The sequence below is a fragment of the Leiobunum rupestre genome, chromosome 4 (assembly GCF_980474605.1).
Source record: "Leiobunum rupestre chromosome 4, qqLeiRupe1.1.hap1, whole genome shotgun sequence".
Taxonomy (NCBI): domain Eukaryota; kingdom Metazoa; phylum Arthropoda; class Arachnida; order Opiliones; family Sclerosomatidae; genus Leiobunum; species Leiobunum rupestre.
Window position 1 is genome coordinate 69,067,557 of NC_143387.1, and position 16,111 is coordinate 69,083,667.

Genomic DNA, 16,111 nt, shown 5'->3' on the forward strand with positions numbered 1-16,111 from the left:
AGCTTGAATTCTAGGGCTGTGCGAGTACTCGAACATCATCGATTACTCGGCATTTTTTGAAGTCGAGTACTTGAACTGGACCTCGAATAAGTAATTGCAAAATACTCGTCGTTTGTCGAGTTCAAAAATTGCATAGTCGGGTACCCGATAACTCGATTAAGCTGCTGTAAGTTCAAAGATGGTTTTTGCAACTTTTTGGGGTGAAAATAATAAACGGTACCTACAAGACATAGAAACAACAAATACTTTGAATGACCTTGGGTATGGATCACGGTTTTTAATACGTACTGCGCCTACATGGTTTTTCTCCAAACAATATTATTAAGTTTTAGTTTCGGTCCACTTCACTATGTTCCGAAACGCCCAAAAAACGGCTAAAATTCCCCATAGAATATTTAAAAAAACTTTTTGCATATTATGAATCAGTGTAAAATCAGATTTCACCCACAGAAATTTCTATTCTCTGCGACCCCTGGCGGCGAAACTAGCCCCCCTGGCGGAATATCGCAACAACACTTATCATAATCTGTAGTTTGTCATCGGGCTAGTCATTTTTAAAATTTTCAGAATTTTTCCACTGCCCAATTTGTTGCCGCCACCGTAAGAAAGGTGAAAAACCCCATTTTCGTCCATGTTGGTAGAGGTTTTTCTCAAAAACCCACAGGTACCTTTTCAAAAGTTTAACGACGTCTCCTAGTACAATACCCCAACATTACGTTGTAATTACTTTCACGCGTTGATCTCCGCGCATTTTAAAGAAAAATTCGTTTGAAATTTAAAAAGAATATTTCTAAAATAGCCCAAAAACCGCCAAAGTTTTGGGCTAGCTTTGGCTGAAAAAAAATAAGTTAGTTTTTTGAAACCAAATGTTTCATTCGTGTACCTGGCTTTATTCAGTTTTATTTTTCCATGTTACAATGTAAAGAGTAAGACTAACGCCTTATTTGCATATATATTCTTAATTATCGAGTTCCATTTCATCTTCTATTTCTAATAGAATATTATTCAATGGTTTTCTAGTGAAGTCTTCGGGGAATTGGTCCTCGTCAGAGATATCAGTTGATTCGTTTGAAGAAAATACATTGTTTGGAAATGGCGGTTCGTCGGGTTCTTTAAGTAATTCTAGCGCGGCTTTCGGAAGTTGAATGGCGCTTCGTTTTTCTAGCCTCTTTTGTAATGAATAGTTGGAGACAATTGGATCAGAAGAGTCCATAGCTCTATTGAATATATCTGTTAAATTGTCAATTCTTGATTATTTGCCAGTTACAGTTCATAAAATTCTTTTTCATGGTCAAGAAATAATTCAAAGTTCGACTTTGCCTATGGGCACGTTAAGCGAACATGCAGGCGAGTCCCGAAACAAATTATATCGCAAGGATCGAGAGTTACACGCTCGAAAAAGTTCAAGAATTGACAATTTAACAGATATATTCAATAGAGCTATGGACTCTTCTAATCCAATTGTCTCCAACTATTCATTACAAAAGAGGCTAGAAAAACGAAGCGCCATTCAACTTCCGAAAGCCGCGCTAGAATTACTTAAAGAACCCGACGAACCGCCATTTCCAAACAATGTATTTTCTTCAAACGAATCAACTGATATCTCTGACGAGGACCAATTCCTTGAAGACTTCACTAGAAACACATGGAATAATATTGTATTAGAAATAGAAGATGAAATGGAACTCGATAATTAAGAATATATATGCAAATAAGGCGTTAGTCTTACTCTTTACATTGTAACATGAAAAAATAAAACTGAATAAAGCCTGGTACACGAATGAAACATTTGGTTTCAAAAAACTAACTTATTTTTTTTCAGCCAAAGCTAGCCCAAAACTTTGGCGGTTTTTGGGCTATTTTAGAAATATTCTTTTTAAATTTCAAACGAATTTTTCTTTAAAATGCGCGGAGATCAACGCGTGAAAGTAATTACAACGTAATGTTGGGGTATTGTACTAGGAGACGTCGTTAAACTTTTGAAAAGGTACCTGCGGGTTTTTGAGAAAAACCTCTACCAACATGGACGAAAATGGGGTTTTTCACCTTTCTTACGGTGGCGGCAACAAATTGGGCAGTGGAAAAATTCTGAAAATTTTAAAAATGACTAGCCCGATGACAAACTACAGATTGTGATAAGTGTTGTTGCGATATTCCGCCAGGGGGGCTAGTTTCGCCGCCAGGGGTCGCAGAGAATAGAAATTTCTGTGGGTGAAATCTGATTTTACACTGATTCATAATATGCAAAAAGTTTTTTTAAATATTCTATGGGGAATTTTAGCCGTTTTTTGGGCGTTTCGGAACATAGTGCACTTTAGGAGTCTTAACTTCCTAGGCAATATATGGACAGACGGTACATTAATAATTTAAAAAGAAATGTATATTGTTATTTTACTAAATTTTAATTACTATAATTAGTCTAGCAGGCTAGTACACTAGTCTTTTATATCCCACTTCAATATTATTCAACTCGAATACTCGATGAAAAAAATTCGTACTAGATACCCGACTCGATTGCCTAAAACCACTACTCGCACAGCTCTAGTGAATTCGAATTTGAATGTAGTAACATCCCGCAGCCACTGTTACACAGACCTTCAAATCCAAAGACTAATAATATAACATTTGGACCTACCAATATCAAAATATTTACCTCGAATTAATTAATTGGTCCAGTGGACCACTAACCCCCCTCCGATTTAATTAATAAACTGGTCCGGGCAATTTTTAAACTGGTCATTTGCCCACTGCCACCGCCTTATTTCCCACGCTAGTTCAGGGGGCCGTTGCGAGCGCGAAAAATCCTCGAGAGAATCGAAGAGATAAATATTTGAATTTTATTTCTGCTAGTGGCGCCCACCAGTGTGCCAAACGGGAATTAACGGGGCTTAGGAATCTCATTGGGTTAGGCCGTTTCTCTTGTATTGGAGGTTTTGGGGGAAAGAATATTCAAAACTAACCCCCTCTCCGCGAATCGAGCCGAGCCTCGGGAATCGAGAGGAAACTCGAGAGACATTCGTTTTTTCTTTCCCTTCGGTTTTCTAGTAACCAAGCACTAAAGCGTAAGCTTACCGCGGCAATGGTTAGCATTCATTTTAGTAGCAGGTATAGATAGTTCTATTTTAGAGAGAGAGAGTTTGGCACACGGACAGGCATAGCCCCCATAGAACCCGTTCAAAGTTGGGTACTTAGAGTAATACCACTTATGTTGGGACATATTAAGAGTGTTATACAATTAGAAGGTAGTTAAGTTTAGTATTAGTGAGAATTACAACTTAAAGAAATCTTTAAGTTTAGATTGAAAATGATGATAAGCTTTTAAGGAAACTATCTCTTCAGGAAGGGCATTCGATTGCGGAAAAACCCGTTTTTTTTCTATGCATGGTCTATGTTTAAACACGCTATCCCAGTGTTGCGTACACATTTCATTGGGCGAGCCTTAACGCTGAACATTTTACGAAAAGGGGGAAGACAATTTCCGAATTTCAGTCTTCCGACGGCAGCAAGCGCTAAAGCTCTCTCTTCTCTCTCATTCCGTGCGGTCTAATTCAAGTTAACCGATACTGCTCTGCGTGATTTGAACCTGTAAGTGCGACTTTGTCACCACTACTAGGTAACTGTTTCCCTTTTTCTTTTTCTCCGCACCTTTTCATTTAAAGAGGTTACTTTGTCGGACTCTCTCCGATTTCAAACAGAAAATTCACTTTCCTCGAGCCTTTACAAGCACTACCAGCTAACCTTATTATTAGCATTTTATCTTTCTCCGCAGACCTTTTTTATAGGTTACCCGATACTGCTTTTCGGGATTTGGAGCAGTAAGCGCGCCTTCGCGACCACTATGAGCTGACTGATTTACAGTTTTCTCCGCCACTTCTCTTTCAGAGAGATTACCCGTAGACCTCTCTACAATGTCGAACGGTTCTCTCCCGCATTTACGGGCACTACTAGCTAACCATCTACTTGTACCACTATTGAGTAAACGCAATTCTTTTCTTGCCCCCCCCCCCCCTATAGGGGGTCACGAAATAAAAACCAAAAGTCAGACTTTTGTAAAAACGTTCTAGAAATTCTTTTAAATTTCACGTGTCACGAGTCGCATTTTGAAAAATGAAATGATGTTTCCGAATATTATGACGCTTCAAACAAGCTTAGACACGACATATTTTATTAATTTTTTCATGATATCATTTTGGAGGGGTTTGGCTATTTCCGGCTTTGCTCGCGCCCTGATGGTGGTAGGGCAAATTATTTTCGTGGGGGTTTTCATTAACAGAAGCCCTCATTCGGATCTCTACCTAAAATAGAAACAAAATGGCTGCCAAGAGAAAACGGCCAGAAACTTTTGATCGGGACTGTACAGGATGATTGAAATGTTGTTCATAATTAATGGACATGGTGATTAATAAAGCGTGGTCATGTATCTTTCTTTGAGTTAATATTACTCTTTGGTTGTTAATTTTTTGTGGGTTAGTTATGTTAAACTTAATAAACGACACGGTGATTGAGATAATGTTTTTATAAGCAGCCTCTGGCGGCTTTGGTGCATATAATATAGAAGAAGAAGAATATATAGGGTGGTTTAGAAACACTCATTTTCGACCAATTCCCACTTGTGTTATTATAGTACGTGTATTAAGTTTATGCACAAGATGATTGAAAATTTGTTCAAATATAAATTTAATATTCGAAATACATTCATTACATCGGGGGGATTGTGTGTACTTAAATGTCCGTGACATCTTGTTCAATTTGCCTCCGGCTACAACTGAAACTAAAAAAAACAACAACAAAAACACGTGTCTTTTCGCAAAAATATAAAACGCCTCCTTTTTAAATGTCAGCCTGTGAACCAATGGTTAAAGTCGTTGGGCGTGTCTATTTCTACGAAACCCATCCGACATCTTGGCCTTTTCGCAGATTGTAACCGCTATCGTGTTTTGGTCTCAACCGGTCAAACAAAAGCTTAGCATAGCAAATATTTGGAACTATTTTTGTTCGATTGAAAAGGCCCACTCTGTAAAGGCACAATGTTTGTTTATTCTTACACGCAAGTTTTTATAAGGTCTAGGTCTAATTCTAATGGAACTCTTCAATAGAACGTCACTTTGTACGCAAAAATCTGACAGCATGAATTTTCACGCTCTATTTCTTCAAATAGAATGAAGATTTTAAATTATTGCTTTTTAACATGGACGAATAGATTGACCTCAACAATAATAACCATTTGATCAATTTTACAATGATTCTCGGATTTGATGTATATATAAACAATTTATTCAATTCCATTCAATATGCTGTGGAGTAGATTATAATGGCCAGCCACACACTGATGTTGGCACTTTGCCTTCACTAAGGATTAGTTTTATATCCTAGTACCCATAGCAGCTGTTGAAAGAAATTGAGCTGCTAAGCAACTAAGAAATTATGTCGACTCAAGATACTAGTTCAGTGCCTTCTGATCCAGCTACTTCAGCTACAACTATTAGGGAAATTTATAAAAATGGATGGTTGAAAAAGATACCTGTTATTGAAAAAAGACCAGGACCTTTTTCTAAAGTGAGTTTCCTTTAATTTTTTTCTTGTTTCGGGTCTAAAATAACATTTTGAATTTATTTTACAGGCACCAAAACCAGAGAAAATTTGGGTTGTATTTTGCGTCCATGATGAGAAAGAACCATTCTTAGAATATTATGAAAATCGACGAAGTGCATATTCTCACACTCCACTTTACAGTTTTCCATTGAACCAATGTTTGCACATCTCGCCTACAATTTTAATTCAAGAAGATGACCATGAATTTGCCATTACATTAGGTTCTCAAGTTATAAGACTGGCAGCCCCCACACAGTAAGTTAACTCCGTAACAACTAGTAGAGGTTAACGGTAATAGTAAGTGTAGGGAGCTGTTGGCTCGTCTGGCTTGAAGGTGTTGCCACCATCCTCCTACGCAATTTAATCCGGCCACCTGAATTAAAGTTGCTAGATGACTTGGGCCTAAGATGGTGCTTTGTTTATTAGCCTAGCTGATTATCATTATTATTAATCCTTATTTAACCCCTTTTTCTGTGAAATAACAATGCAATTATTTTTACAGAGAATTAATGGTAGAATGGATTGATACTCTGAACAACAAACTAAGGGAATTGGGAATTCTACAGCCGAAAGACAATGTCTATAGTAGAGAACCAACTAATTCTAGGAATGCTCCATTATCCCCCACTCCCTCAACTGTGGCTGATTCTAGCCAGAACAGGAATGATACCAACTCGGCTTTAGCTGGTCGTGATCCCAACTCTCCCCTGCCTCCAATTCCTCCTGTTAATATAGCAACATCAGGACGGGAGAGCCCATACGCAGCCCTGACTGTAACTTACGTAAGGAGCCCTCCAGCGCAACCTCTTCAAAGTAGTAGCAATAATAATTCTCCTCTTCCGCAAACACCGACACACGTTCATAGCGCACCACCTGACTCTCAGAATAGAAACGGGGAAGGATCGAATTACGGAAATGTTTTCAATTTTGATTTTGTTACTAGCGCTCTCTACGATAGAATGAGAGGAGTTGATGAATATACCAACACCAATTTAGCAAACTCTCAAGAGGCTACTATAAACAGAAATCCACCTTCCGGTAACTCATCTCCCAGCACTATTTATGAGCCGATCTTTAGGACCACCGTAACCACCAGTGGAACTACCATCAATGTCAATTATGCAAATCTTAATGTTTCTCAAAATACATCCACCAGAGTACGGCCTCCCCCAACTTTGAGACGTCGATCTGAAAGTGAAATCTTGGATCCTAATCAGCCTCCGTTGTCTAATGTGGCTCAAAGGGCTCTTTCTAGCAGCCTAACTCATAGACCACACAGTTTAAATGGAATAAGAGATGTTAGATCCGGAAACTTCCATCTGCCAATGCGACATTCCACCAGTTTGCGGAATACAGAAAGATTTCTTCAAAGACAACAGTCTAATTCTCCCCACCCTCCTTCCAATGATGGGCCACCGCCTTATAACGCTGTTCCTGAAGATCAGGAAGCTACTACATGGACTCAGTCGAATAATGCTACCCAAAATTTATCTCTCAAAGAAGCCCAAGTTCAAGCTCTTTTGAAAGAAATTGGACACCGAGGCGGTGTACGACTACTTTTAAGAAAAAAAGATTGCCAAGGAGCTATTGCTCTAGTTGATTCTTTTGATGCTGTTTGGTGAATATATTTTAATCTAGCTCTTTATAACATTTTACATTTGTTTTTTTTTTATAAATACCTTAGGATTGCCGGCTGGAAACAGAAAGACCATCCTTTACTTCACAACACATTCCATATTGGGGATAAAATTATATCTATAGCTGGTCGTCAAGTTTCTAATGTTCAAGAAGCAAATAAAGCTATAAAACAACAGTCTCTCGTGGTAATTATCTTAAATGTATTTTAAAATTCTTAAAATTATTTGTTTTTATTTATAGGTGGAATTTGTAGTTCAAAGACTACCACACGGAAGACCTTTTGCCATTAAAAGAGATTTTGATGGGCAAGATTTAGGCATCGTTAGGGAAGGAACCACGGCTGAGGTTAAAGAAGTTCTCAGTGACGGTTTAGCAGCCAGACACGGATTGCCATCAAAATCTCCTACAGTTGATGGAAACTGTTTATGCAATTGGATCCTAACTGAAATAAATAATAGGCCTTTGAATTTATTCTTCAGAGACAACGAGGTATGTTTAGTTTTAAAGAAAAGTTGTTTATGATTAGTTTTTTTAATTAAGCTTTTTCAAGGTTCAAGAAAGACTGAATGCAGTAGGACGAGATATTTCAATTCTGGTTCAACCAGTGCAACTTGTACGCAGCTTAAAAAAACAGCTAAAAGGATTGCGCAACTACAAGGATTATGTCGTTCAGTGAATGTAATTTAGCTAGTCATGGACGAAAAACTATTTTTACTTTTAACCAAATAAGGTTTACAAAATCTACGCAAGTGCTTTTATGTTAGATGTGGTTACGAAAATGCGGTTGACTAAAAAAAATGCTATTTTTAAAAATGTTCTTAATAGCCTTGGCATTTTATAAACTTTATTTTAAGTGAGTGCCTTAAGAAAGTTGTACAAATTAACCATTTCTCAAAGCTATTTTTTCCTAGTATTTTCTATATTTTTACAATCTTGATGCGAAATTCCAAATAAATGTCTCTAACAAAAAACGTTTTTGGTAATATTTTTTTTCTCCCGATAGGCTGAAAAAGTGGGATGTGGGGTGGTTTCCCAAATTACTTGTCCATCTAAATCAATAGCAAAATTGTAGTTGACAACTTCATTGAGGCATTTTTCAATCTCTTCATCCAAGTTTTCTAACGTGATGTACGTTTTACTTAATTCCTTGAAAAAATAACAAAAAAGTTAGGTTCAGTTAAATAGAAATTTAAATTTTTACCTTCTCTCGCCGCACTAAACTTTCAATTTCCATTTTCTTTTTTTCTAACCATATCTTATGTTGTTCTTCTGTATTTAGTAAATGTTGCTGCTCTGCTTCAAACTCTTTTGCAACTCGCGCTTCTCTCAGAACAGCCACTCTTCCATTCTCCTTGCTGTTCTCTTCCAACAACTTCTCAAACTCCTCTTGTTCAATTTTAGCTTTAGCTATTGTTAGATGACCAGTTGCGCTCATTTCTTCACATTCCATTTTAAAATAATTACTGTAGTAAAATGGATTTTAAAGCATATACCTCTATCGTGTTAGACTATTAGGAAAGCTTACGTTATTGCTCTTATGTAGGTGTGGTAATTGCAAAAGAGACGACGAATTTCCTGAAGTTCTTCTTTAGGAGCATATTTGTGTTTCGGAATGTAAAATAACTTCGTTTTTGCTGGTGGTAACCAAGTGGGTTTTCGTGTTGGAATTTTTCGCCATCGAATTTGTTGGTTGAAATAAATATTTTCTTCAGAATTTAAGAAGGCTGAATTTTTTACACGCAGGAAGAGTGATGCTTTATTTTTGTGATATAAATGATGGTTATTTAGCAAAACCCTTATTTTATTCATGTTTATAAGGTTCAAGAATATTAATTCATGAATAAGCCTATGTACTACTTTGTAAATTTGTTTGTCCCATGTTGGAAGCAGACGCTTTTATTTTCTTTTTCTTAATAACCAGCCATTGAGTTGGGAATAAATAGAGGTACAACTAAATCTGGCTGGCGCGGGACAAATTTCGTTCAATATGGAGACTTTTTTAACTATATCTTTCAACCGTGGCGGCATCTGTCTCTAGTGGTGGCAACTATATTGCAATTGAATTTTTGCGCGAATCATATAACTTTACAAAATATAGATGGCGCTACCGCCTAATTATAAAGATGAATTTCGTACAGTCTTCTCAGAACAGGTCCCGCGTAAACATGGCAACCGAAATCTTAATTGTAATTCTAGCAGTATTATTCCCAATTCAATGTAACCAGCGTCCACTCCTGGACCAACGGGGTCTCGATCGAGAAACGGTTTGAAAGAATTTTTGGATTGCCTCCAAAATTCGTCTGTTGCTGACGTCACCCAGATGAGATCCCATTGATTTTCAATAGGATCTCATCTCAGTGACATCACGATTAGCCCTTAGCAACCACAGCGTATCGAGGCAACCTTTTATAGCCTAAAATTTACTAACCTTGCTCCTGGACCAGCTGCGTCAATATGCCAGTAACAGGGTTGCCAGATGAAAAAAATATATATTTACGAATACACAGAGTCCTAGACCAAACCAGAGAGTGTAAAGTCGCTTCGCTACAGAGAGGCGCCTCTTCCTATCCCCGTAATGTTAAAATTTCGTGGTACGTTTTTTCCCCATGAGAGCGTTGAAGAAGCAGACGACGGTGTTTGCAATTCCCGGACACACGATGGCACTGTAAAATTGCTTATCAAAGAAAAATAAAATTTGCTCTCAGTAGGTTAAAGTTGAATTCAGCTCAGTCAGCTGTGATGTTGAATTATTTTAACTATTTAAGTAAAACAGTTGATTTCGTAAGAAATATAAAAGTAAGTACAAGAAAAATCCCTCCCTATTTCATTTCATTATTATCAACTGTACTTTTTTAATATATCAAAAGAAATTCGTGGAATCTAAAGTGGAATATTTTATGGGCTGGCCAAATCTTAATTAAATATAATCTTTGTCAGTGAATTGTCCTTTACCTTGCAAAACCCAATGGTTATCATATTTGGACAATTCTTCATCATGGTCCAGGAGCTGGTACTTTAAACGAGTCTGTTTAAAATAAAGTCATCCAAATTGTCAATTCAATATGAATCTGATGGTTTTAAGAGGCTATTGACTGATGCAGCTCTGTACGCTGCCTGGTATTGTTGAGGATTTGGAAGATCTCAATTGTCTCCTTATTGGAAAATGGAACCAAAGTAGTTTTCTAAAAATCTTGACTAATTCTTCCAGTTACTAAGAACTTAAAACCAAAATTATCCTTTATATCATTCCATAGGAGTAGCAAAGACTGAATTGATAGTTTCCACCCTTCAATACAAGGTAAGGTTTTATACCTACAGTTCTGAAGCTACCATGTATTAAACCTTTCCAATTTTTCTTTCAGCATTGGTATGTGGATGGATTGATCAGTCATTGCTCTCTTACAGTGTGTTTCATTGTTTAATGTCCTGCTATTGCAGCAATCAAAAAGGCCGTTTATGTGTAAGAGGAACTCTGCTGTGTATGTGATTTCAATTGTTAAAACTCTCCTAATCCCATTGAACAGGCCATTTGAATTAGAAACACTTTGACTGCAAATTTGGGCAGCTAAACTGACTTTCATGTTAGAAAATGCTGGTAACTTGATATGTTTACGTTTCAGCATATGTGTGCTTTGAAACTTACCAATTTCTTGGTCTATTTTGAAAAAATGTTCTAGGACTGCCCAAGAAACTAGATTGCCTTCCACTATTATGGGATACCGTTTGAAATTGTTCCTCACACTTTTCAAGAGATGTGGAGGATCAATTTCAATGAATGGCTTTTCCACTGATATCCCCATACTTTTGAACAAATTTTGATTGCCTGTTCCTTGGTCACAGACTACAGCTTTGACAATAAGGCCAATACGTTTTAGGTGAGTTACGCAATCATGAAGCAATATCTTCAAAGTCTGTTCGTGACAAGCATCTTTTGTGAGGAAGTAACCAATTGGTGGTTTGAATTTCAGTTTTATGTCATTCACCATGAACACTAGGGCCTGATTTGCGTACTATTTTGACCTTCCATATGGACCGAAGTCTACGAAACCCGAGGGGGTAGCCACTTAAGAAATATGGTGTACAAATAGCGAGAAATAAAAATAAACATTCCTAGAAATCCACAAGAAATATTGGAAATATTTGGAAATCTGGTGTACAATTTTTTTCCAAGTGCCTACCCCCTTGACGAAACCTTCAATGTTATCGTTTTCATTATTGTCAAAATGTTTAGTTGAATGGCTATAATTATGTTAAGTACAAATATATTTAAATGGAATAGAATTCAATATATAGTTCTGGGTTTAAATTCATAGGAATTGACTTCATCCAGTAAAAAAAAATTCATTTAAAGCTAGTGTTCATCATTGTGAATATTTTATATAAATTATCATTTTCTTCGTTGAATTGATTTTGGAGGGCATAATTTGGCATTTGTAGTGCTGCGTTTACCTTACACAAGATTGTAGTTGTAATATGATCTTCAGGTGCATTTATATTTGCTACTATTTGAATTAATTATAAATGAACATAAGGCAGTAAGAGACCATGGCGGGATATGTTTTTGCCTTCAGTTTACCTAGGGAAAACCGTGGTTTCATTGGAATTTTCCAAAAAAAATAGTAGGTGTAGCTAATGGTGTAAGCCGGTTTTTGGTTTTGATATTCATAAAACAATCGTCAGTGAAATGAAGACCGCAAAATACGTGGTTAAAGTGCAAGTAATTTGTAGTTTTATTTTGGAGCTTTTCACTGTTTACATTTTGCAGCCACTGCAGAACTATTAGTTTTAAGAAATGTTAATGCTTATTAAATTAAAACGCGTATTCACCGGTCTTTATCCCTTGGAAACTTGAAAAAAAAAAAAAGACAGACGCGTGGTTACCTTTTTATTCGATTTACAATTTTTAGCCGAACAAGACATTTCAAAATAAATTAAACTTGCAAAAATACCTAAAACACTTCCTTTTTTGCGTCTTCTCAAACTCTAATCTAGCGCGCGCCGGAGATCCTACTAGCGCCATCAAACGCCCGGGAATTGTGGACATTCTCGGCGAATAAAATCGTACCACGGATTTTTTAAAGAGAGGCGCCTCTCTGTAGCGAAGCGACTTTACACTCTCTGACCAAACTAATCCAAATTGTTTTAGAATTCTATAGAGCTCTAATTGTAGAATAAGTGTAGTTAATTTGAATTAATTTTATCGTGTCGTTTTCATGTAATATAATTTTAAAAGACAAGTATTATGTAGATTCTAACGGAGGATTCTAACGCCTAATCGAGTGACCAAAGGGGGTATGTGTGAACAGTTACTCGTCTCTAGAAACATTAGCGCCATCTGTATTATTTTTCTATTTTAGTTTTATACTATACTTTTATAATAATTAAATAAATTTTTAGTAATACCTGTGGTTAATTTTTAAGTATCTAGCCGTTAATTAGAATACTTTATAGCCAAAATATAAGAACATAGTTTGGTCTATAGGACTCTGTCTATTCGTCGTGTACCTTACGCTACCACAAAATATCGTTTCATAAAGAATTTGTTTTGCATATGGGAACCAGTAGCGGGGGTAAGGTTTTTTGAACCACTCTTTGAGCTCTGATTGGCTGAGATCTGGCTATCGTCTGCCACGGCGTTTGGCCCATTTGCCAGTTACACGGCAGCATTCTAGTTACCTATGAGATTTCTATGGTAAAGATAATAGGTGAAAACTATAATTCGCCAGTCCGGAAACGTTCGATGAGTCGTCGCGCGAACTACTCGCTGAAAAACAATTCTCAAATCGTTCTTTTACAAACTATTCGCTCGCGGGAACTGGTCTTCGGACCTTACGGAACTGTTCAAGCCAAGCAGTACCTGCTCGAGAGCAAGGTTCGTAAAAAAGGGAACTATAAGGTTGCCTCGACCACATGGTTTTTTTTATCAAAATATTACGGCTTTTGCGTTGCCATGTAAAATCGTGACCTCACCCAGATCTGGGTGACGTCATCAATTTTAACTCATACAGAAATTTTTTCAAACATCTTGATCGAGACCCCCTTGGCTCGAGAGCAGGAGCAGGTACCATAGAGATAGAAAAGAAATAGAGGCACTATTGTATCTGGCGAAGTTGACCGAGAGTGCCGACCCCCTTTTCGCCAATGTAGGAAGCCATTAGATGGGCAGATTACGTGGCGCCATCGACGCGCGGTGAACTGAAATACATTATGCTTTTTTGAAAATCAACTGTTATTTGACGTAAACGAAGGAAGGATAGATGGCGTTGCAAATTCTGCCCATCTCCACTTTCATGCATGCGCGGGGGGGATGAATGTCCCGGTCAAAAACAGGGGTGCCTTAACGCGGTAATCTTCCCTCTATTTCTTTTCTATCTCTATGGCAGGTACCATCAAAAACCGAAGGCTGAGCTCTCTTAAATTCGTCTGCAATAGTTTTTTAGACTTTGTTTTCATGTTTTCTATTGTTAGGCTTAGTAAGTTTAATTGGAGCGAAATAAAACTAATCCGTTCAGTTCTATATTTTAATAACGGGTTTTTTTTACAATTTCAAAACGCGAGTGTCAAATTTGTCAATTCGTCGGCTTACAATTTTTAAAACCCTCGAATTACAAAGGGTAATTACATACATATGAGGATATTACCATTACTCTAGTGCTTTTAAGATGGAATTTTAGACTAGTCAATACGCTGTGCTTTTAAGATGGAATTTCAGACTAGTCAATACGTGCTCTTAAGATGGAATTTCAGACTAGTCAATACGTACTTTTAAGATGGAATTTCAGACTAGTCAATAAGTACTTTTAAGGTGGAATTTCAGACTATTCGTACAACAAGTTCTGAACTGTCCCGGACGTTTTGGTGACGTCATAGTTCAGTACCGGAAGATCACATGACCTCCGATGGTGTTTCTGGTCAGCAATGTGTTCGGGATCTGCTGAAATTTAGTAACCTCCCTCTGCATATCACTTTCATTCGGCTTTCTAAGGCGCTGCCCGTGCCTCCTGGGTGTTTTCCTAGACCAATCAAAATTCGCTTCCATAGCGATTCCCAAAAAAAGAGGATTCTTGAAGCATATCTCCGACCGGCGGCAGGACCGAAAATTTACTCTGGTTACGCGACCTGACCGTACTAGAAACCAGCAAGCTCGTTACCAGAAAGCTGTGGCTGAACTACCGACCCGACTTAATTACTGCAGGTGAGAGTGGTCTTGGCACCCGGAAATACAAAGTAGTGCCTAACACTGCTGCAGCTACGTACCACCCATCCTCCCCCGTGCGATCCCAGGTCCGGCTCATTTAACGCAAGACTCTCGTAACACTGCCCCTCAGGGGCAGCCACCCATTTATCCCTACACGCGATATCCGATGCCCCAAAGTTCTCAGTCAAACGGGCAGTGGGGAGCTCCTCAAACCCTACAGGCTCCCATGGGTGGGGCTAACGCTTCTCCCAATTATCTCCCCCTGGGCACTCCTACCTTTCAACGGCGGCACTGACCCTCTTCTCCTCTACATTCTTCCCTTAATCCGGGTGCGGCCGATTTCTTCCCAACCACGTGTGTTTCTTTCTCCATCATCTTAACTAATATGTGGAATCACTACTTAATAAACTTTATGAACTTAAACTTTTAATTTGGAACCGTGTTCCAGACATCATTGCGCTCACCGAAACATGGTTGAAGAAGGACACTCCCTCTGAACTTTCCACCATTGAGGGTTATGGCATATTTCGCTCTGATTGTGCTACTACCAATCGTGGAGGCTGTGCGCTTTACTTCCGTTCGCCCATTGCTGCTTCCCCTAACATACTTGTCTGCCAACTTAAACTGGATGGTCAATTGCTGCTTTTACTTTGTTCTTACCGTAGTCCTTCTGCCTCACTAGACTTCCTTAAAACACTCCTGCGGACGATTGAGAGAGGCAGTATGTTGGCCGATCGAGTTATTATTTTGGGCGACTTCAACGCTCCCTGTATTGATTGGCGCTCTGTCTCCACCTCGAGAGGGGTTCGGTCGGTTTAAAAACGTCTCATTGACACTACCCTTTCCTGTAAACTGTGACCGTTTGTCTTGGCCCCAACCAGGCCACGAGGGGGACAACCTACCCTCTACACTTGATTTAATTTTTACATTTGACTGGACGTTATTACTGATCAAGCCCACCTAGCTCCTTTCGGGAAAAGCGATCATGACGTTCTGTCCTTCTCTTTGTGTGTAAACCCTGCGTTCTCAAGTTGTCCTACCTTGCCTGTACGTTTTGTTTACAACCGTGGTAATTTTGACCTTTTTCGCGCCTCCCTTTTAACGAAAGACTGGTCTGCAATTCATAATTCCCTCTCTCTCAATGATATGATGTCTACCTTTTTACGCCTTGTAGCTGACGCTCGCGACGATAGTATCCCCAAAGTGGCTCCATCACCCCATAAGCGCTCACGGCTTCGTCGGGAACCATGGTGGACAGTTGATTTAATTAGGGAAAAGCGTGTCGCGTTTAGAGCATTTTGTCTCTCCCCGTCTGTTTTGACTAGTCACGCTTTCGCGAACAAACGGAACCTTCTTACCAATCACATTCGTTCTTCTAAATTCAAGGATGAGGCTCAGTTAGTTAATGACATCCCTAGCAACCCTAAGGCCCTATACGCTCACATTGCACGCTCCATTAAGCCCAAATAACCACTAATAGTGGTTGAGAACTCGGATGGGATGGTCATCCGTGACCCATCTGAAATTGTGGAGGCCCTGAAAAGTTTCTTCCAATCTATTTTCGGTTGAGTCTCATCCTGAAGCGGTCCTGTTGGGAGACTTTTTCTCGTCTATTGAATGCAATCCCTACACGTATGAAGTTTCTTGCAACACAGATTTTGGTCTTTCTTATGCCACTGTGAA

At 38.5% G+C, this 16,111-nt stretch overlaps 2 protein-coding genes across 2 annotated transcripts; one reads left to right on the plus strand and one right to left on the minus strand.

Annotated features, from left to right (window-relative positions):
- The first annotated feature begins 4,925 nt into the window (after positions 1-4,925).
- Positions 4,926-7,912, plus strand: LOC149948856 (uncharacterized). The gene is made up of 6 exons (XM_090174023.1): positions 4,926-5,556; positions 5,621-5,847; positions 6,095-7,210; positions 7,277-7,415; positions 7,471-7,719; positions 7,781-7,912. Exons 1-6 carry the CDS (start codon positions 5,425-5,427, stop codon positions 7,904-7,906), a joined length of 1,989 nt encoding a protein of 662 aa, XP_090030149.1. The 5' UTR covers positions 4,926-5,424; the 3' UTR covers positions 7,907-7,912.
- Positions 7,725-9,093, minus strand: mRpS26 (mitochondrial ribosomal protein S26). The gene is made up of 3 exons (XM_090174024.1): positions 8,756-9,093; positions 8,432-8,693; positions 7,725-8,376 (listed from the first exon to the last, which is right to left on the minus strand). The coding sequence occupies exons 1-3, from the start codon at positions 9,037-9,039 to the stop codon at positions 8,191-8,193; spliced, it is 732 nt and encodes a 243-aa protein (XP_090030150.1). The 5' UTR covers positions 9,040-9,093; the 3' UTR covers positions 7,725-8,190.
- Between the last annotated feature and the right edge of the window lie 7,018 nt (positions 9,094-16,111).